Genomic DNA, 21030 nt, shown 5'->3' with positions numbered 1-21030 from the left:
ATCCATTCATCAACAACATATAACCTCTGAAATATTGGACATTAACTATTTCTGAAACTTTGAAATAATCAGAAATATTAATAGCCTAATTGGAGAGCCATGTGTTGTCAAGTTTTTTTGCCACTGCAGTAAATGTAGTAGGCTATTTCATGGATGTTATTGCTATGACACTGGTGACCAATAGCCTAAAGACTCTGATTGGTTGCCAGATGAGAAGGTGTGGTTAGAGTGAGAGACGTTGCATCGTTTTGGGAATCAATTCATTCCGATTTGAGAGTTCAATTCGTGCTCGAGGGGGACACGTGAAACTTACATTAGTAGCCTAAGAAGATAGTTAGGCTATGATATTATGAGAAAAGTGTCTGTTTTTGTTGTTGTTGTTTTTTACTACATCCGTAAAGAAGGGTTATTTGATGGGTGATACCCTGAAGTAAGGAGAAAGTGCGTCTGAAGTATAGGCGCACCCTGAAACCAACTGGAAAATGGAGAAAAGAAAACGATACCAAGAGCAAAGTAAAGTTCTGAGTTGAATGGGAGGGTGAATACCAGTGGCATCGTCTGAAGTCCTGTTGTTGTTATCACTGAGTTGGCTCATCTGGATTATTATGAAGCGACATGGCGCGTTGTGACCGGGGGATCCAGCTGTTACTCACCACTTTGGGAGCGTTCGTTGCCTTCAGTTTAATGACAGTTGCCATCGGCACGGACTTCTGGTTGTACTCACGTGCGCACGTCTGTAATATTACGAACATCACCACGGACGAGACTCAAATGCAAGCCAAGAAAACTAGAGGCGATCTCACGCACTCTGGTCTCTGGAGAATATGTTGTATTGAAGGTAAGGATGATGAACATATCGCTGTAAGCAAAAGTCTGTTCGACAAGAGCTTAGATAATAATGTTGCTTGGCTATATGGTCAATGGCTTTGGCATCAAACGCTGTTAGTTAGTGTTTCCAGCTGATGCGTCTTCTGGGAATTGGGAGAGACAGACAATCAAACAGACACTAAAAAATTCCCCTTACTTTCTTGGTACACGTCGTATGCATTATTGGCACGTCAAGTTATCAACACATGCTTTTGTTGTTGATAAGCCTATAAAAAACGCTGTAGGCTATAAAAAAGGAACACATTAAAATTCCAAAAGCGCATGATGAAAGTAGGATAGTTAAATAATTGATGATTCTTAATTTCATGCATGTATTGTAACACTGTAGCCTAGATGATTTAATAAGTTGGCCCTTTAAACTTTTTGTTTATGTTAGCCAACCTATTAATTATTTCTCAAACTAGGTGTGGTTGTGCATGTAGCCAATTTCCCTAAGTTCTGGCGTGTGACAGGGGAGAGGCGCAAAAGTACCACTAGTTGATGCTGTTGCCTGGCAACTATATCTAATGTTGCTGTGGCAACACAAATGAGGCATAGAATAAAGATATGGGGCTGTCTGATTTTTTGTTTTGTTTTGTCATTATTTCTTTTCCCTCTTTGTAATTTTTGGACTGCTTTTCAATACAAATAGCGTTTTATAGTAGGCTAGTCCTGCTGTTTTTTTACGACGTGGGGTGGAGTCATTGTGCAGTAGTGAATTGTTAATTAATTTATTTTATTTGTTTATTATTTATTTGAGGAGAGGGGGTGTACATTTATATTTATGGAGTAGTTTTTTTATCTTTCTGAATCTGAAATAGTCTACATGTGTTAGAAAGCAAACTGCTTGCACTAGTGTAACAGCGGTCATTTGCCACACTGTGTGAGATGTAAAATGCTTCACCTCCGTCCATGTCAACCTCTGTCATGATGCTTTGAGAGGAAAGCCAGAGAGAGTAGAGAGAGAGAGGTTCCGTTGGCCCATTGTTTCCGGGTTCTATTATTGCAAGGGGGATGGGGGGAAATCTCCCTTTAGGCAGACCTATGCAGACCTAAGGACTGTTCTATTCAATGCTAGGAGTATTATGACACGCCCCTTTAGGCAGACCAGAACCTGGTGATGTTAGGTGCCCATAGCAACCTATTACATTGGCATATCTCTATATACTAAAAGAATGTCTGGTAAAGCCTTAGGGTCATGGGTTGATCAGATTAGCAAAATGGTAGGCCTATACAAAAACCTGTCAATGGTATATGTATATTCTTCATAAACATAGGATATTATAGAGTCAAAGAGAAAGAGATTCTGGGACGAGCATGAAGTAAACTCATTTCGTTGTGTGAGGTAAGTATGAGTGTGTGGAGGACATAGGATCAATCGGAGGTGAACTCTGCCATGGTATTATTGTAGCCTAGATGATGCAAAACCCACCGTAAAAGTAACACATTTGGAGACGTCACATGATCTACGTTCGAAGTTGCAGCTGACTGGGGCGACCTATATTTACTTTATTGTGCGTAAATGGCAGATGAAATATTCCACTGACTAGCATTAACTTATCAATTTAGACAAATATGTATTATATTACATAATTTATTTATCAGCCATGTTTCCGCGGCACCCCTGAGGGGGGCCCGCGGCACCCCTGAGGGGGGCCCGCGGCACCCCAGGGTGCCCCGGTACCCCTGTTGAGAAACACTGGCCTAGATGATGCAAGACCCACCATACCGTCAAGAGTCACTCATTCTCATTACACCTCAGCATTAGGCTACATCTTTCCCCTTAAGATGTTAGACCTGTACTACTTTGATTTGAGGGAGCACTTTTCAGATTGTTTCTTATTTTAATCGCCTATGAATATTTTGGGCGGAGCATCCCTTCTTCCGCATGTGATGGTGATGGACCCCTAATTGACAGCCATCCTCTGTTTGAGGGGAACAGGCACAAAAGAAACCGTGTAGTAAAGACATACATATTACGGACATTTATAGGCCTACATAATAGAGACCACGTCTTAACACATTAACCCATTAAGACACAGTGTTATAAATATTCTATTACCAGAATGGCAATGACCAAGTCGTGGTGCATTACTAAAGGCCCTGTGTTATGACATAGTATTGTAGCACTATGGTACTTAACTTTTCAATGACTATTACAGAGTGCCACTGGAGATACGGGATACGTGCATTAAGGGGTTAAATTCAAGCACACAATGCAACAATAACATTAATGACAATTATACTTCTTTCTTTATGGCCCTCTTTAATTCAGATAGCTAACTGTGTGATAAGCGAAACATTAAATTACTGTGTATTGAAATGCAATTCTTTTTGCCTCAGTAACAATATTTCTAACCATGTGGCGGAAGCGAGTGAACGTGCTGAAGACGCCATGAGCTCATCTCTCATCCTCTGCTTTTCATCCTCTGCTTTTCACACCTGTGATCCCGAAGCTGTTTGGAATAGCAACTCGCAAGACACTGTGCCCTCTATTCCGCCACAGACAGCGTTTCGTTTTTTTTAAACCCACAGTCAGCTGCTCACTGGGGTCAAAATAAAGCACAAATCAAGAGATTGCAGAGACGGTGAGATGCATCATTTACAGGGAAAAACAAAACAACCCATTAATGATGACTTTGAGGCCGGAGATGTCAAGTTATGTGCTGTATTATTATCCTAGTTCTCCTGTGTTTAATTAATGTACTCATTGGCTGACATGTATTCACTTCTTTAGGGGAAATCTTGCCACTCTCATACACACATTTTCCTTTTTCAGGCATGGTGGTTTGAAACACTCAAACCTTTTTATTGTCTTAGTCCACCATTCACCAATCACCAATCAGTATTCCTAAATATGTCCACTGTAACCGGACATATAGACCAGCCATGACGCGATTCAAGTGACAGAGCGATACGCGTGATTGAAGCGACTACAGTATGTCCGTTACAAGCAGAAGGCAAAGCATTCAAACATTCCCATTGGCTGTGGTCACTGACCTCTATACAGTCATTGGCTGTCGCGGCTGGTCGCCGAACCGCGTCATAGAAAGTTGAAAGGATTTCAACTTCAAACTGTCGCTCTCGTTGCGCAAATCGCCTCTAGTCTCCAGAATCGCTTTTGTCGCGCGACTCAATACAAAGTCCATTATTTCCGTCGCTCGCCTCGCTCTTGTCGCTGTAGGTGTATTTTTGCGGTAAGATAGCTTATGTTTCATCCTGCCCTGACTTTGCCCTGGAGAGTACTGGAGAATCAGAACTGCCGTTTGGCTTCAGTATCATCAGATTCGAGCACTCTGTTTTCCACCAATTCTGTCATGATCTACACAGAGAAGAAGGCCTATAGTTACAATGATAGAGGGTACATAGTGATGTAAAGGGGTGCAGCTGCGGGCTTGAGAAACAAACAGACTCTGTGAGAGCATTATACATATACATTCATAGTACTATTTTAGTTAGATGCTAAGGTGTTGCAGAAACACACAAGCCTACCTCCAGCTTGTCCAATTTCTATTGGTAGAGGTTCACTAGCTTGGACACTCTCTCCCACAGTCAGGGTGTTTGGTCATAAGTTACATTGCATTTGGCAGACACTTTCATCCAAAGTTACTGACAATCGAGGACAGAATCATAACATTCATCACTGCCGATACAAAGTGCACAGGAAATACACAGAACATTACGTGCAGATGTCAAACAGGGTTAGTGTTGTTTTTATTATTATTTTTTTAATTTTTTTAAGTAGCCTACATTAGCACAAGGTTAAGTAGAGTTCACACACCCACACAAGATGCTTAAGGCAATGACACACAGTCCAACGTTTTGACCAATACATCTGGGCAAAGAAACGAAAAGATGGTTTTTAAAAAGTGTTTATTGCATAACATTTTTTAATCAAGAGAACCTGGATTAGCAGTAGACAACTCTTTCAAATATTCCACCGGAAAATGAATAGCCAATCATGATGTTACCGGCGGACAACATTGCTCAAAACGTTGCCCTGTGTATCCTTAGAGCAGGGGTGTCAAACGCGGGCCGCATCTGGGGGAGTCTGGGCAAGCTCAGGTGTTACAGTAAACAGGCAAGAAAGAGTTTGGCCTTGATATACAGTATGAGAACTTATTGGGAAGCCGAGTTATACTCTACATACAATTCAAACTGCAGAACAGTGCATTAGAATCCAAGAGGCTAGATCCGTAGGTTAGAAAAAGGATAAAAGTACTCTTCAATGAACATCAATAAGTGCACCAGTTAAAAGTTTGAAACAGCATCATTTTCAGCCCAATACCAAGCATTGTTCTAGACAGATTTGCCGTTCTCAAGGAATCCAGAACCCCATTTCTCAAAAGCATGGTTGTTAACCAGTTAACAACTTACTAGGTTTCCAATGGGAAATTGCATTGCAACCAAGTAAGTTGCTAACTGTGTTAGCAGTGATGTTGTCGAGAAACGCACCCCTTCACTTTTTTCTTTTTTAAACACAACACTAGTGTTAACCATAATGGCTGCAGAAAAGGAAATTAATGAATCCATCATAAAGTCACAGGAATGATACAGATCTCAGCTGATGCTGAACTGGGAGAAGTTGAGAAGAAGGTGAGAGGTGAATATTAGTGGTGTGGATCGGCGCTGCTCTCACGATCTGATTCGATCACGATTCGGGAGGTAGCGATTCGATTCTATTCGATTCTTTTCGATTCTATTCGATTCTATCCGATCCGATCCGATTCAATTCTACAATGCATTGCAATGCATTGCATTTCTACTGAAAGCAAAGCAAATGTTTAATCAGTCATGATGAGGCAATACAAGTAGTCAGATACTGAGCAACAATCTATTGGCTGTTTTGTGTATCAGTCCGTATCAGTCTTGCAATGTTTTGAAGTGCTTTTATTTAATTTAATATTCATTTGCTCCCGAAATATCCATGGAAGTAATTGAAACTTAAACAAATTGCCGGATCGATTCTGGAACTCGCTGGATCGATTCTGGATCGTCCATGCCCCGCATTGAATTGCATCGCCGAATCGATCATTGTTGACACCACTAGTGAATATAGCCTGATGCACACACTGAGGAGCATCTCAACCATCTGCAGGGGTGAAGCTATAGGGAGGGCAAGCAGCAGGGCACTTGCCCCTGGGCCCAGGGCCCTCCAGTATTGGTGGCCCTGAGGTAAGCTTGGCAAGCTGTATAGGGGGCCCATAAGTGTCTTGCCCTAGGGCCCCGTGTGCAATTGTTCCGCCACTGACCATCTGCATTGTCATTTTTCTCAATAGACGCGGATCTGTGAGGATAGCCTGATCATGCACACACTGAGAAGAATCTCAACCATCTGCATTGTCATTCTACACTAGTGTTTCTCAACGGGGGGTCTACAGCCCCTCCCCCCAGTGGCGTTAGGGAACCCTAAGGGGGCATTGAGAAAGATACAGCTGAGAGGGGGCGGTGCTTAGTTGTCATTTGGAGACATTGGTCTATTATTTTATTACCTCCACCAAGGAGGTTCAGGAGTTTGCCCTCCAGTCCTTGGTGTAAAGTAGGCGTGTTTGGCATGTTAGCTTGCCTCGGTCCTGGGGTGCGTTAGACGGAGATCATGCGGGATGAGATGACCCCCCACCCCCCATAAGTGTAGGGGAAATGTAACTCTAGCTGTAGATCTAGTGAAATCTAGTGAGTAGGGGGAGCTGTAGGGAGGAGGAGTAGGGGGAGGTGTTGGGAGGAGGAGTAGGGGGAGGAGGAGTAGGGGGAGGTGTTGGGAGGAGGAGTAGGGGGAGGAGGAGTAGGGGGAGGTGTTGGGAGGAGGAGTAGGGGGAGGTGTTGGGAGGAGGAGTTGGGGGAGGTGTAGGGAGGAGGGGGAGGGGGAGGGAGGAGGAGTAAGGGGAGGAGTTGGGAGGAGGAGTAGGGGGAGGTGTTGGGAGGAGGAGTAGGGGGAGGTGTTGGGAGTAGGGGGAGGAGGAGTAGGGGGAGGTGTTGGGAGGAGGAGTTGGGGGAGGTGTTGGGAGGAGGAGTTGGGGGAGGTGTTGGGAGGAGGAGTAGGGGGAGGTGTAGAGAGGAGGAGGAGGAGGAGGAGTTGGGGGAGGTGTTGGGAGGAGGAGTAGGGGGAGGTGTTGGGAGGAGGAGTAGGGAGGAGGAGTAGGGGGAGGTGTTGGGAGGAGGAGTAGGGGGAGGTGTAGGGAGGAGGAGTAGGGGGAGGTGTTGGGAGGAGGAGTAGGGGAGGTGTTGAGAGTAGGGGGAGGTGTAGGGAGGAGGAGTAGGGGGAGGAGGAGTAGGGGGAGGTGTTGGGAGGAGGAGTAGGGGGAGGTGTTGGGAGGAGGAGTAGGGGAGGTGTTGGGAGGAGGAGTAGGGGAGGTGTAGGGAGGAGGTGTTGGGAGGAGGAGTAGGGGGAGGAGGAGTAGGGGGAGGAGTTGGGGGAGGTGTTGGGAGGAGGAGTAGGGAGGAGGAGTAGGGAGGAGGAGTAGGGGGAGGTGTTGGGAGGAGGAGTAGGGGGAGGAGGAGTAGGGGAGGTGTTGGGAGGAGGAGTAGGGGGAGGAGTAGGGGGAGGTGTTGGGAGGAGGAGTAGGGGGAGGTGTTGGGAGGAGGAGTTGGGAGGAGGAGTAGGGGGAGGTGTTGGGAGGAGGAGTAGGAGGAGGTGTTGGGAGGAGGAGTAGGGGGAGGAGGAGTAGGGGGAGGAGGAGTAGGGGGAGGTGTTGGGAGTAGGAGTGGGGGGAGGAGTAGGGAGGAGGAGTTGGGACAATACATTCAGCCTTCGCACATGACAGGTACAGAACGGAAAGAGGGAGCTAGTTATGAAGGCTGTCAATCCCTCTCGGACTTCCTCCAGAACTACGTTTATAAAGATTTATGTTTTTGGTTGCGTTGGTTTGTCTGTCTGTCTGTTTGTTTGTCTGCCTGTTTGTCTGCCTGTTTGTCAGCAGGATAACTCAAAAAGTTATGAATGGATTTGGATGAAATGTTGTGGAGTTGTTGGAAATGACAAAACTAACACATGATTAAATTTTGCTTCACTGCACTTGAGAAGCTGAAATATGGATTACGCTGCGTTAAGGGGCAGGATTGCTGGCCGTGGTGCTGAAGTACTGCCACGGCCAAGAAATGTTTACGTGGTAGACATTCTCGAGCTTGGGAGTACGAGGCGCCACTGAGAGCATGGGCAGTACTGCGCCCACAGATATGTGCGAGGTCTGAGTGGACACTCCCTGGTCGATGATGGTCCGAGAGCAATGGAGTACAGTGAACTGGAGAGGAAGCTAGGGCAAGCTTGGACGCTTAATGAATCGACCAAACAGCAACAGAAGGAGGCGAATGGGGAGGTGGTGGGTGCGATCGAGAAAGCAAATTTCTTACTGGAGACAGATGGGCAGTGTGTAAACTTAATTAAGGGGCGTTCCAAATTTCAGTGCGCTGAAATTACACCGAATGATGGCTGAGCGGTGAGGTTCAGGTGGGTGAATAGGCGTGCCTATCTTTTTACGCTCTGAATTCCACCGAATGATGGTTGAGCGGTGAGGTTCAGGTGGGTGAGTAGGCGTGCCCATCTTTCAGCTCCGAATGATGGTTGAGCGAAGAACAGAATGCAGATGGTAATTAGGGCATGTCAAATTTCAGTTTTTCAGCTTTTCACAAAATGTGTATTTAAAGGTTAAATATTTTTTACCTATCGCCAAATTTGATCTTTACATGAAAGTTTACTAAGTCATAAACAAATATTTTCTGGTATGGTCCAAGAAGAGTCATTTTTGCAGCTAAAAATGACTATTTTTGGAAATTCAAAATGGCGGACCATGGAGAAGATCCCCCTTTTCATGTATGAAAAATTTATTTTTTCCAGTCACAATGAATACTTAGAATTTGATGGTGGTGGTAAGTATTCATGAAAAAGGTAACATTAGTGAATGGGCAGCATGGATTCTGGAAATAAACAACTAAAAATCTCGCACAGTGTCCCTTTAAAGGTGCACTGTGTAATATTTTTTACCAGTTTCTGTGCACAATTCATGCTGCCCGTTCACAAATGTTACCTTCTTCATGAGTGCTTACCACCAGCATCAAATTCTAAGTATTCATTATGACTGAGAAAATTGCACTTTTCATACATGAAAAGGGGGTTCTCCTCCATGTCCACCATTTTGAATTTCCATTTTAGCTGCAAAACTGTACTTTGGTCATAGTAGTACATATTAGTTAATTATTTAGTACACGTTCATGAAAAGATAAAATTTGCCAATACTGTAGGACAGTGATTCTCAAACTGTGGGCCGGGGCCCACTGGTGGGCCCTGAAGGTATACCAAGTGGGCCTTGAAATCATTTTCTAAAAATCAAAATAACATTTTTGTGTGTGTTGCCGTTGATTAATTTGAGTTTTATTGTTTATCGGGTCATAGATCGGGCCCCGAACATTTGTTAAAATTTCAGGTGGGCCCCAAGTTGGAAAAGGTTGAGAACCTCTGCTGTAGGAAGCACAGTATCCATGAGCAGCAAAGTTGGCAGTGCCTACTCTGGCCACCATCCTGCAGTGCACCTTTCATACGGTGGAAGTAGAGGACGCTTTGTCCCTAGCGTCAGAATACTTTCACACCATGCAGGTAAAAAACGCTTTGTCCCTAGCGTCAGAATACTTTCACACCATGCAGGTAAAAAACACTTTGTCCCTTCAGAATACTTAAATGCGGTGCAGGCAGAGAGAAACGCTTTGTCCCTTCAGAATACTCTAGTACGTGTAGGTAGAGAGCGTATTGTCTCTGGCTTCAGAATTTCTGTTCAGATAAGGAGGTTGGCTGGCCACGTTTAATAAATGATGTGTGCAAGATAGCATCAGGCGACTATATTAAAGGAGCAGTCACGTTGGCGCAGGAATGGTGCTGCTGTCATTAGAGTTGCCTTCATATTTTGGCTCCTGGATGTTATAGGGTGGGTATATTTAAACAAGGCGTCCACCAAATGTGTGAAGGGATTATTTATCGTTTGTTTCACCGCGTGTGTGTGTACATCAGAAAGTGCAATGTGATAGATGTGACAATATGAACTCCGCTGGGAGCATGTCGCTAAGCTAGTGAAAGTCAATGCATCCGTGTAGCATGCTACATGCTACAGTGATCCATTGACTTTCACTAGCTTAGCTACATACTCCCTCTTTTAACGTGTCTTAAAGCAAGACAACGCTTAACATGAAAAATAAGACACTTAACCACCTTTATAAACCCCAGCCAACGATTTTAACTGTATTAAGCCCCAAAATAGTGGCATACCCCTTTAAAGATATGTAAGAAAAAACTAAATCAAAGCAGCATTTGATTTTGTATGTGCTGTATGTGCACATGCAGGAAAGGCATACTCATAATGTGTTTGTACGTCTCAGAAGAGTTTCCTGAGTTTATGCTGTGTGCATCCGCATGAGATCCACCGTGATGTTGGTGTTTTATGGTGCTGTGGGCATTGTGGTCCACATTGATGTTGGTGTTTTATGGTGCTGTGGGCATCGCCTGTGGCCATCAGAAGCACACGCCTCAGGTCACAAGAAGCACAGCCAGCCCATAGACAGCCCCGACCAGGGCCAGAGGAAGATGGCTCGAGGTCCCCTAGGCTAAAAGTTTGCTGAAGGTCTTCATGGAAGGCAAATTTTGCGACAGAATGACAAAGACCCAGGCCGGGTTTAAGGGCACCAACCAATTACAGCCAGATAGGGTGGCACCACATGACACACTTTACAAACAGGGCTCTAAAATTAAATGTCACTACCATTTAGCCGCTTGGCTGGTGTTAATTTAGAGCACTGTTTACAAATATTATTCATAAAGGAGACGCTTTTGAGAATGCCACCCCAGGGCCGGATTATCCATAAGGGCCCGTGGCACAGTGCCCAGGGGGCACCAACCAATTACAGCCAGATAGGGGGGCACCACATGACACAAACTTTACAAATACTGTTCATTAAGGGGGGGCACCTGCCAGGTGTAGTGCCCAGGGGCCACCACAGTGTCTTAATACGGTCCTGCATAGACCATGTCTTAATTACGAGCTTGGAATTAAAGAAATCATGTCTGCCAACTGTGGAGTAGAGTATGAACAAGATTTAAAGCTGTATATTTTTTAAATACCACATTCTGCATTTATTGACTTTTTAACTCATTTGACCAGCTGGGGGCCCCTGGTACATGTGGGCCCCTAGGCTGCAGCCATATCTAGCTTGTGGTGTGGCCCCCTAGCCTTGGCTACAGTCATATCTAGCCTGTAGAGTGGGCCCCTTGGCTACAGCCTTATCTAGCCTGTGCGTTAATCCGGCCCTTTCACCTCCTCACCCACCTCACCCACTCACCCAACTCATTGGGTTTCATTTCAGACAAAAGAGAAATGTTCAATGAACAATTACTTATGTCATTGCTCAAGGTCATTGATGTTACGATATCTTAAGGTCAGGGATTTCTTCTTGGTTTGTTTCATTTTCCCCTCGATGGAATATTTTCAGGGGGGAAGTGGGGATGATTTTAAAGAACCATAGATGTGAATAATGGCTTGATTTGAGAGGCACAGCCCTCCCTTTCTTTGTGTTTAAAGGGAGACTGTGCAGGAAATGGTCAAAAAAGGGACTGCAACTATGCTGCTCATTGAAATTGGGCTGCCTATTGCCAAATTGGATCTTTACATGAAAGTTTACAAAGTAATAAACAAATATTTTCTAGTATGGTCCAAGTAGAGTCATTTTTGCAGCTAAAAATGGCTATTTTTGGAAATTCAAAATGGCGGACCATGGAGAAGATCCCCCTTTTCATGTATAAAAATTGCAATTTTTCCAGTCATAATGAATATTAGAATTTGATGCTGGTGGTCAGTATTCATGCAAAACGTAACATTAGTGAATGGGTAGCATGAATTCTGGAAATAAACAACTAAAAATCTCACACAGTGTCCCTTTAACTATCCATGGTTGTTGGCAGGGGTATGCCGAAGGTATACCTTTGGCAGTTTGGGGTGTGCACATCCACAATGGCAAAATGATCCATGTGCCCAACAAAAGTAGTGGGAGGGACAGTGGTCTGAACTCTGAACAATGGTTGTATACTCCAAAGAATGTATTTCATGAGCCTATGTAATTTCAAAGCAACATCTTGATCCACATATCGAGTTATTATCAGAGGACGATTAAAGCAACATTTCATCCTCTACTCATGAGGATCGAAACTTTGCCTGGAAATTAAGTAATAAAATATAATATAATATATATGACCAATTTACTCTTTGCCTAGATCAATGGTTTTAACTTGATCTCTTTCCTCTGTCTCTTACAGGGATGTACAAAGGAAGCTGTTTTCGAATCAACCATTTCCCAGATGAAAATGACTACGACACGGACAACTCTGAATATATTTTACGTGAGTACTATTTGTGTTTACCTTTTTATAACTGGATACTCACACAACTGATCATGTACACGCACATGGTCTGTGGAATGCACAAATTCACAAATTCAAAGAAACAAGTTCCAAAGAATGGTCCATGAATAAAAAAATATTGTTTTGGGCATCTAAAGGCACTGGTCACACAGACAAATCAATGGCGTGCTGTGCAATGAATACTGCATTATCTTCATGTATTGTTTAGCTTAGTTTACATGACATTTTGCATTTCTGAGCACCGTCCATGAGCAGCATTAAAACAAGCTTGTTTTCTTTTTACCTTTAAATATTAAGTTACTGAATTGAATGCCACAGTTACAAAGAGGAAGGACAAGTGAGGAGGGCCACACAGCACAGCTGACAATGCCTATGTTTACATGACGTGTTTAACCCATTGATGCCTGATGTTGTGTTGCGCAAAATTGGCCCTGGCGCCTGGAGTTGCACGATACAACATTCAGGCTCATGAGATTTGACAACTTTATTAAAAATCTCTGTTTGTTCGAGATGAATGGACATAATCTAATGAAAGGTGAGGGTCTTAGCGTTTAAATGCAACATAGTGCATATTTTTATGTGCTTCAGAAGCTGAGATATTTGGGGTTTTTTGGCTGAGGGCAGCTTTTCTTAAAAAGGGCTCAGGTATTCAGCACCCTTTTTGCAGGTGCCTTAGGCGTCAATGGGTTGATTGCAAGTGAATAATTCCGAATGAAATAGTTCCGCTGAGTTTACTTTGATCTTTCATTTAATTCCGAATTGTGAAGACGTTTCCAAAGTGGAATTAAGATTTATTCAGAATTAAAGCGAGTTCATTCCGAATTAAATGTCTCATGTAATCGTAGCCAATGTCATTCCTCGTGGGAGCTTGTCCTTGCTGTAATTATGGGCCAACTGTGGTCTAATGGTTAGGCAGGTGGTCTTGATATCCGAGGGTTACAGGTTCAAATCCCACCCTTACCCCTAACTACACCTACAGCTATGGCTGAAGTGCCCTTGAGCAAGGCACCTAACCTCTTGAATATCATGTCTTGGAAAAACGTGGATGCCCACACAAAATTATATGCAGATAGTCTGATGGAAACTTCACCAAAAGAACTTTGCTGGATGTCTTTTTTTCTTGACGCTTTGGCGTTCTGGCATGTGGTCATGGAAAGGGTGGACTGGCCATTTGGCATAGCGGGCATTTCCTGGTGGGCCCACACCCTCGTGGGCCCCTCTTTTCAGAAATGTAAAGAAAAAAGGGGCCCACGAGGGTGCGGGGCCCACCGGTGAGTCAGTTCTGTGCCGCTCATTAAGAGGAGTCCCTTTAAGCCAAACGTGCCCTGGCCCTATTTCTCCCCCAGTCCAGCTAATCATGAGGGGCCCCTTTAAGCCAAAAGTGCCCGGGCCCTATTTCTCCCCCATGAGGGGCCCCTTTAAGCCAAAAGTGCCCGGGCCCTATTTCTCCCCCATGAGTGGCCCCTATAAGCCAAAAGTGCCCGGGCCCTATTTCTCCCCCATGAGTGGCCCCTGTAAGCCACAAGTGCCCGGGCCCTATTTCTCCCCCAGACCAGTCCTGGTCAGCAACAAAAGTGCCCGGGCCCTATTTCTCCCCCAGTCCAGCTAGTAATGAGGGACCCCTTTAACCCATTGTGTCCTGGAGACTCATATACGCTGCATTCAGGACTTTGAGATTTGAGCTGTTTTGTTAAATATGTGGGTATGTTAGAGCTGAATGAACACATTATAATGCGAGGTTCTTGGCTTTTAAGTGCAACTCATTTCATGTTTTTATGTGCTTCGGAGGCTGAGATATTTAGGTTTTAATAGGTAGAGGGCACCTTTTCCCAATAAGGGCTTAGACTAAAATGGGTTAAGCCAGAGGTGCCCGCGCCCTATTTCTCCCCCATGAGGGGCCACTGTAAGCCAGAGGTGCCCGGGCCCTATTTCTCCACCATGAGGGGGCCCCTGTAAACCAGAGGTGCCCGGGCCCTATTTCTCCACCATGAGGGGCCCCTTTAAGCCAAAAGTGCCCGGGCCCTATTTCTCCCCCATGAGGGGCCCCTTTAAGCCAGAGGTGCCCGGGCCCTATTTCTCCACCATGAGGGGCCCCTGTAAGCCAGAGGTGCCCGGGCCCTATTTCTCCCCCATGAGGGGCCCCTTTAAGCCAGAGGTGCCCGGGCCCTATTTCTCCCCCAGTGCAGCCCTGGTCTTGGTCGTGGCCCAATGCTGCTAGCAGCTCCATTACTGAACTGAGAGCTCATCTGCCATCTGAACTGGAAGCTCATCTGGAGGACAAACACAACACAACCGCAGCCCTCAGCTGTCTCTTCCTTATAGCCAGCCGACGAGGAAACGAAAACAGAAACGTGGTGATTAAGCAATCTGCTTTTGGTGTCTTGCGCTTTCTTTGGATGCAGTGAGTCATAAATGTTTATCGTTGACACTACAGTGTCATTGTCTCATTTCATTTACTCCAAGATTTCAGTGTTTTTTTTTCTTCATCTTTTTTTTTTTTAACGAAAACAATGAATATGCCTGAAGACATTTCGATTTGGTCTACATCGCAGTTAGGCTTGCGCACTGAACGGCACAAACAAGTTCATTTAAGAATTGTTTGTCACTGATGATTTGAGCGTTCCTAATGTTATTTTCCCATTTTTTCTTCTCATTTCATTAGATCATGTCAGTTATTCAACCATCCCCTCTCATGTTCACAGCCCCATGACAGCAAACAACACACTTGCTCAGTTCTATGAATTTAACCGGAGTGAAGTTGTGTCCTCCTCAGGTGTGAAGTGAATTTCATGAGATGGTGTCTCTCTCTTCAGTCTGATGCCAGGCAGTGTTATCACAATAACAGAAGGGGGGATTTCACACCTAACATGTGACTAGTGAGGAAGGGATCCAACAGCAATTTACACTAATTGGAACAAAAGTCTGTCGTTAAAATTTCATTTTTAAGTTTTAAAATCACTCCAAGCCGCAAATTTCACTGTAAACTAATCAATGAAAGCATGTGTTTAATTACATTGTTGGGGGTGGGGACTGGGGGTAAATCATGTTTAACAACAAAAGGCATATCAACCATGGTTTCAAGGGTTGTAGTATTAGCCTACTATTTGTGTAGCAGTTGCTCGTGCTAAATCATTCAGAAAGGTAGTCTAAACAATGTTGCCAGATTTGTCTGACCAAATCCCGCCCAAAAGGTTCTCAAAAAACGCCAAAATGCGCTAAATTCCGCCCAAATTTAACAATTTACATTGACTTCTATGGACCCAAAACGGCTGAAAAAAAACCGCCAAATGGCCAATTTTTCCTGTTTTTACATGCAGACGCTCATCCCAAGTAGCCCAATTGGGTGGGCACCCGCCCAATCTGGCAACCCTGAGCCTAAAAGGAAACAGCCTAAAAGGGAAAAACGCTGAAACAGGCAGGGTTAGTGGGCATGAAAATAAGGTGGATAGCAGACCAGGATGGATAATCTGGCATACAGGGCAGACACTGTTGGATATATACGTATGTATTTATTTATTTATTTATTTATTTATTTATTTATTTATTTATTTATCTAACTGCCTACAATTTATGGCCAGTCTTTTGGTTCATCTTCAGACAGTGGACTTTTGTGAGGAGCCGGTCTAAGCGTCTACAATTCCCACGCCAATATTGTGGTCCCAGTCTAGTGGATTTGTGGATCCTTACATACTTTAGGTCTCATTCAATCAAAATCTGTTAATCTGATGTTTGTGTCTGTGTCTGTGTGTATCTGAAGGTAGCCTATTATATTGACAGAGCATCCAGTCGCTTCTGATGTTTGTATCTGTATGTATTTGAAGGTATTGTCTGAGCTTCCAGTCTCTTTTGATGTTTGTATCTGTGTATTTGAAGGTATTGTCCAAGCGTCCAGTCTCTTTTGATGTTTGTATCTGTGTATTTGAAGGTATTGTCCGAGCCTCCAGTCTCTTCTGATGTTTGTATCTCTGTGTTGAAGGTATTGTCCGAGCGTCCAGTCTCTTTTGATGTTTGTATCTGTGTTTTTGAAGGTATTGTCAGAGCGTCCAGTCTCTTGTGATGTTTGTATCTGTGTATTTGAAGGTGTTGTCCCAGCGTCCAGTCTCCTCTGATGTTTATATCTGTATGTATTTGAAGGTATTGTCAGAGCGTCCAGTCTCTTCTGATGTTTGTATCTGTGTATTTGAAGGTATTGTCCGAGCGTCCAGTCTCTTCCCGATCCTGAGTACCATTCTGCTGCTGACGGGGGGTCTGTGTGCAGGAGTCGGACGCCTCTACAGCAGCAAAAACAACATTGTACTCAGCGCTGGCATCATGTTTGTGGCAGCAGGTGAGACACCATTTTCTTATAAAAAGATAAATAAATAAATAAAAACAGATGCTGCCTGCTGGAAGTCTTCAGGTTCGCTCTTTACCAACCCCCGTTACCCAGGTGTACAAATAAGGTATCACATGATTAGTTGCTACCAGTCTGCATAGTACGGTATTCACCACACCCATTCACACAGGAGTGTAACGTAAGTCTATCATATTAGGATGTTATGTGTAAGTTATGGTAGTGGTTTCAAACTTACCCTCCAAAGTGTGACAGTACGGCATTGCTCTGCATCCAGGTCCCTCAGATCTAAGGACAAAGGTCTTCTCCAGGTTGGCCGGTCCCGCCTGAAGCAAAAAGGGGATCGTGCGATTGAAATTGCAGCTCCACGCCTCTGGAACAGTTTACCTCCCGATATTAGATCTGCTCCCACGACGTCTGCTTTTAAATCTAGACTTAAAACCTATTTATATACATTGGCTTTTGATTGTTAGATTTTAGTTTCCTTCATGTTTTGTTGTTGTTTTTATTGCACCCAATGTATACTTTTTAGCCCTTGCCCCTATAGTTTTAAACTTCCCCTTCCCCATTATTTTATCACTTTATGTATTCAAGGTTTTCTAAGCTCATTTATGTCTATTGGAATGCTATGTGCTACTAATATGCTTTATTTTCTTTATTTATTTTGCTATTTCTATTCTAACCAGCCTCTGTGCAGCACTTTGGTCAGATTTGTAATGTTTTAAATGTGCTTTAGAAATAAAACTTACTTACTTACTTACTAGTACATGTACAGGTCTGAGCAACATCATTGGCATCATCGTCTACATTTCCAGACGACTTTATTTCTGTATTTGAGGTTATGCCCATCATGCCCATAGTTTCTCTTCACACTTCACTACGTTTGATTGTTGATGTTGCGTTTTTTGTTTTTTTCTGCTTCTCCTGCTTCGCCAGGTCTGAGCAACATCAGCGGCATCCATCGTCTACATCTCCAGCAGAATTAGTTGCTTTATTTGAGGTTATGCCTGTGGGCCTAAGGCCTAGTCCTAGGGATGCAAGTTATCGATTAATTCATTAATCATTAGTTGATAGCCTTATCGATCGACTTACGATTAATTGATAAGCTGCGTTTTCCCCCGGAAATCTCAATGTTTCCCCAAAAAATACAACTAAATCTAAAAATGTTCATTAAAAATTGAGATAAAATACCACATTAAAATAAATTCTATTTCAATTTTTAATCCAAAGGTGATTTAAATATTCCCACTTCACACAGTCTTCACATGCCCATTTCACCTGGGTCTCTTGTCAGTTGAATTGTCGATTAATTGCGATTAATGTTTTTTAATCGATTAACGCATTGATCGATTAAAGTTGATTAATCGATTCATCGTTTGCATCCCTACCTAGTCCCATTTCTTTTCACACTTCACTGTGCTTGATTGTTGTTGGTTTGTTTCCGCTTCTCCCACCAGGTCTGAGCAACATCATTGGCATCATCGTTGCTACCAGTCTGTGTACTAACCCTTGTATTAGGTCAGTATTCGGGACGTTATGTGGGCGTCATGTTAGTGATTTCAAACTTGTTTTGCTTCTCCCGGCAGGTCTGAGCAGAATTAGTTGCTTTATTTGAGGTTATGCCTGTGGGCCTAAAGCCTAGTCCAATTTCTGTTCACACTTCACTGCGTTTGATTGTTGTTGGTTTGTTTCCGCTTCTCCCACCAGGTCTGAGCAATATCATCGGCACCATCGTTGCTACCAGTCTGTGCATAGTATTCAGTCAGTATTCGGGACGTTATGTGGGCGTCATGTTAGTGATTTCAAACTTGTTCTGCTTCTCCCGGCAGGTCTGAGCAACATCATCGGCATCATCGTCTACATCTCCAGCAACACGGGCGACCCGAGTGACAAGAAGGAGTTTGAGCACAAGAGCCAGTACAGCTACGGCTGGTCCTTCTACTCCGGCGCGCTCTCCTTCATTGTGGCCGAGGCCGTGGGCGTGCTGGCCGTCAACATGTACATCGACAGGAACAAGGAGGCACACATGAAGGCGCGGCACGACCTCCTCCACAAGGTGTCGCTGTCCTCCTCCGCCCGGCCGTCCTGCTCCTCCTCCTCGCCCTACACCCGCATCTCCAGCTACCGCTACCGGCGCCGTGCCCGCTCCCGCTCCAGCTCGCGCTCCTCCGAGCCCTCGCGCGACGCCTCCCCCGTCGGCCTGAAGATGCCCAACTCTGCTGCTGGAGGTGGAGTTGGTGGTGCAGGTGGAGGAGGTGGTGGTGCCTCAGGGTCTTCCACGCTGCCGCTGGACATCTCCATGTTCACGCTGGGGGGGGCCCGGGAGCACCAGCACCCGCTACAGGGGGCCATGGGGCCCTACAGCCCCCACCACAGGGACCACCAGGCACCGCCGCCGCCGCCCCCACCACCGGGGTTCCTGCAGGTGCACAACTGCTTCCCCAAGGACACGCTGAAGGACACGCTCAACCGGCGGACCACGCCTGTATGATGCGTATGGTCAATGCAGTCCAGTCAGTGCAGGCGGGTTCAAGCTGTTTCGGGGGGCCCTAGGCAACAAGGTCGAAATGGGGCCCCTCTTGAATTACTGTATGCTTGCTGATATTTTCCATGGGCTGGGGGCCACTATAGCCTGATTATCATCGACTTTCAAATCTGTTCGAGTCTTGGTCTGACCAAGAGCATATCAATTAACATTTCCCAAACGGCATGGTGGACCCGACTTCCTTGGTTTGCTATTTCCTTCCTGAGAAAGTGGGAATCAGGGAGTTCCTGATTTTTCGGGAGATCAGAAACAATATTTACACTGCTCTTGGCCTGACCAGAAGCATTGCCGAAGTGTGTTGCGTCACTAGGAGGGCATGGCCTAGCTAGGGCCCCCAACAGAGGGCAGATTTTACTGGCAATTGACCAAATCTGCCTCATGGTGAAACTGGCTTTGGATGCAGTACCACGGCTGTAACACCCCAACACCATACCTGGGTGAAGAGATTAACACCATCAATTGTACCATCATACCATATCCTCACGGAGGAAAGTGTGAATTAAGAAGATGTACAGGTGTCAAAGCTTAACCTGGTTCTAACCATCTGGAACATTGTCAATCGCTTAGCTCCGGAAAGGCGTGGGTGTGTTCAAAACAGCTCAAACCTGATTGGAGAATTCACGTGGCTTTTTTTAAATTACACTACGTACTACTTCAATCCCTGACTTGTATATACCCCGCCCTCGCGATTCTGATTGGACAGCCTTTGAAATTTCTAATTCCGTTCGGGATTGTCTAAGATTTCCAGACCCTCGTGCGAGCTCATCAAGTTGAGCGGAAATGCACGAAGGGTCTGCGTGAGAGCCAGGCTAGTCAAAGCCATGCTATGACATTATTATAGAGTTTGAAAGTCCCACCCCTTAGTTCCGCATTTCACGGGACCTAAGCTGACCATCTAACAACATGGTAGCGAGTAAATATCTTCTGATCTCAGTCATTACATGCACTGGGCTACAAATATGCTGTTTAAGAGGCTAGATAAAGATTATTCATGCAGAAGTATCAATGTTTTGTTCCGAGGCCGTCTGCATGAAAAATGTGAAGAAACACAGCTCTCTAAAAACTTTAGCGGTTCGTACCAAAAATTAAACAAAAATATCAGAAACAACATATATGAAGCTCGTGGCACAACTCCAAGGGGATCGAAATATAATTTTAATACCACCATTGGATTACACGCTACGATTTTCGGCTAAAAACGGCGTTGAGGTCCCATGAAATCGGGGGAAGTGACGTCACTTTCAAGCTCTATTACACTTACAGTAGCTGACGCTTTTAGCCAAAGCGACTTACAGATATTATTTGTCAGGGTATTGGTTACAGTCCCAGGAGCAATGTGGGGTTAGGTGCCTCGATGCATGGATGGAGGTGTAGTATAGGGAGAGGTCAGGTGGAATTCGAACCTACAACCCCCAGATTGAAAGACTAACTTCCTTACCACTAGGCCACGGCTGCAACTGTAGATGGCATCTACTGTGGGACCTGTGCACAAGTTTGCCTTCCGCTCTGTATTTCTCATATGTCTCTGACTTTCTACAGGGCCCTTCAGACACTCCCACCCCTGGATCCTTCCAACATGCCGAGTCATCAGATTTGGAGGTGACCTTAAAAACAGACAATCATTCCTGGCTGAAACTGACTGAGACATTTTTTGAGCTTGTGCTAAAAAAAAGGACATACCATAACTCATATCAAGCACAAAATAGAATGACGTGACAAGAGTATCCATCATATTAAGAATATGGAAATCTCAGCATCCATTTGTAGCATCCGGATTTCCTAGAGGTCGTCCAGAAGTCATACATGTTTCTGTAGCAATATTGTTTTGTTATGCATCTCAAGAAGTGAAGCAAAGCGTTTCCAGCAAAAAAAATTTAAATCCAATGGACAAAC

General features: G+C 44.6%; 1 protein-coding gene across 1 annotated transcript; it reads left to right on the top strand.

Moving 5' to 3' along the window:
* The first annotated feature begins 615 nt into the window (after window positions 1-615).
* LOC134446776 (voltage-dependent calcium channel gamma-4 subunit-like) lies at window positions 616-19158 on the top strand. The gene is made up of 4 exons (XM_063196079.1): window positions 616-838; window positions 12155-12238; window positions 16446-16586; window positions 18422-19158. The coding sequence occupies exons 1-4, from the start codon at window positions 616-618 to the stop codon at window positions 19081-19083; spliced, it is 1110 nt and encodes a 369-aa protein (XP_063052149.1). The 3' UTR covers window positions 19084-19158.
* Window positions 19159-21030: the final 1872 nt, after the last annotated feature.

Source organism: Engraulis encrasicolus, chromosome 1 (genome assembly GCF_034702125.1).
Source record: "Engraulis encrasicolus isolate BLACKSEA-1 chromosome 1, IST_EnEncr_1.0, whole genome shotgun sequence".
NCBI classification, from domain to species: domain Eukaryota; kingdom Metazoa; phylum Chordata; class Actinopteri; order Clupeiformes; family Engraulidae; genus Engraulis; species Engraulis encrasicolus.
This window is presented reverse-complemented; position numbering and strand designations above follow the sequence as displayed.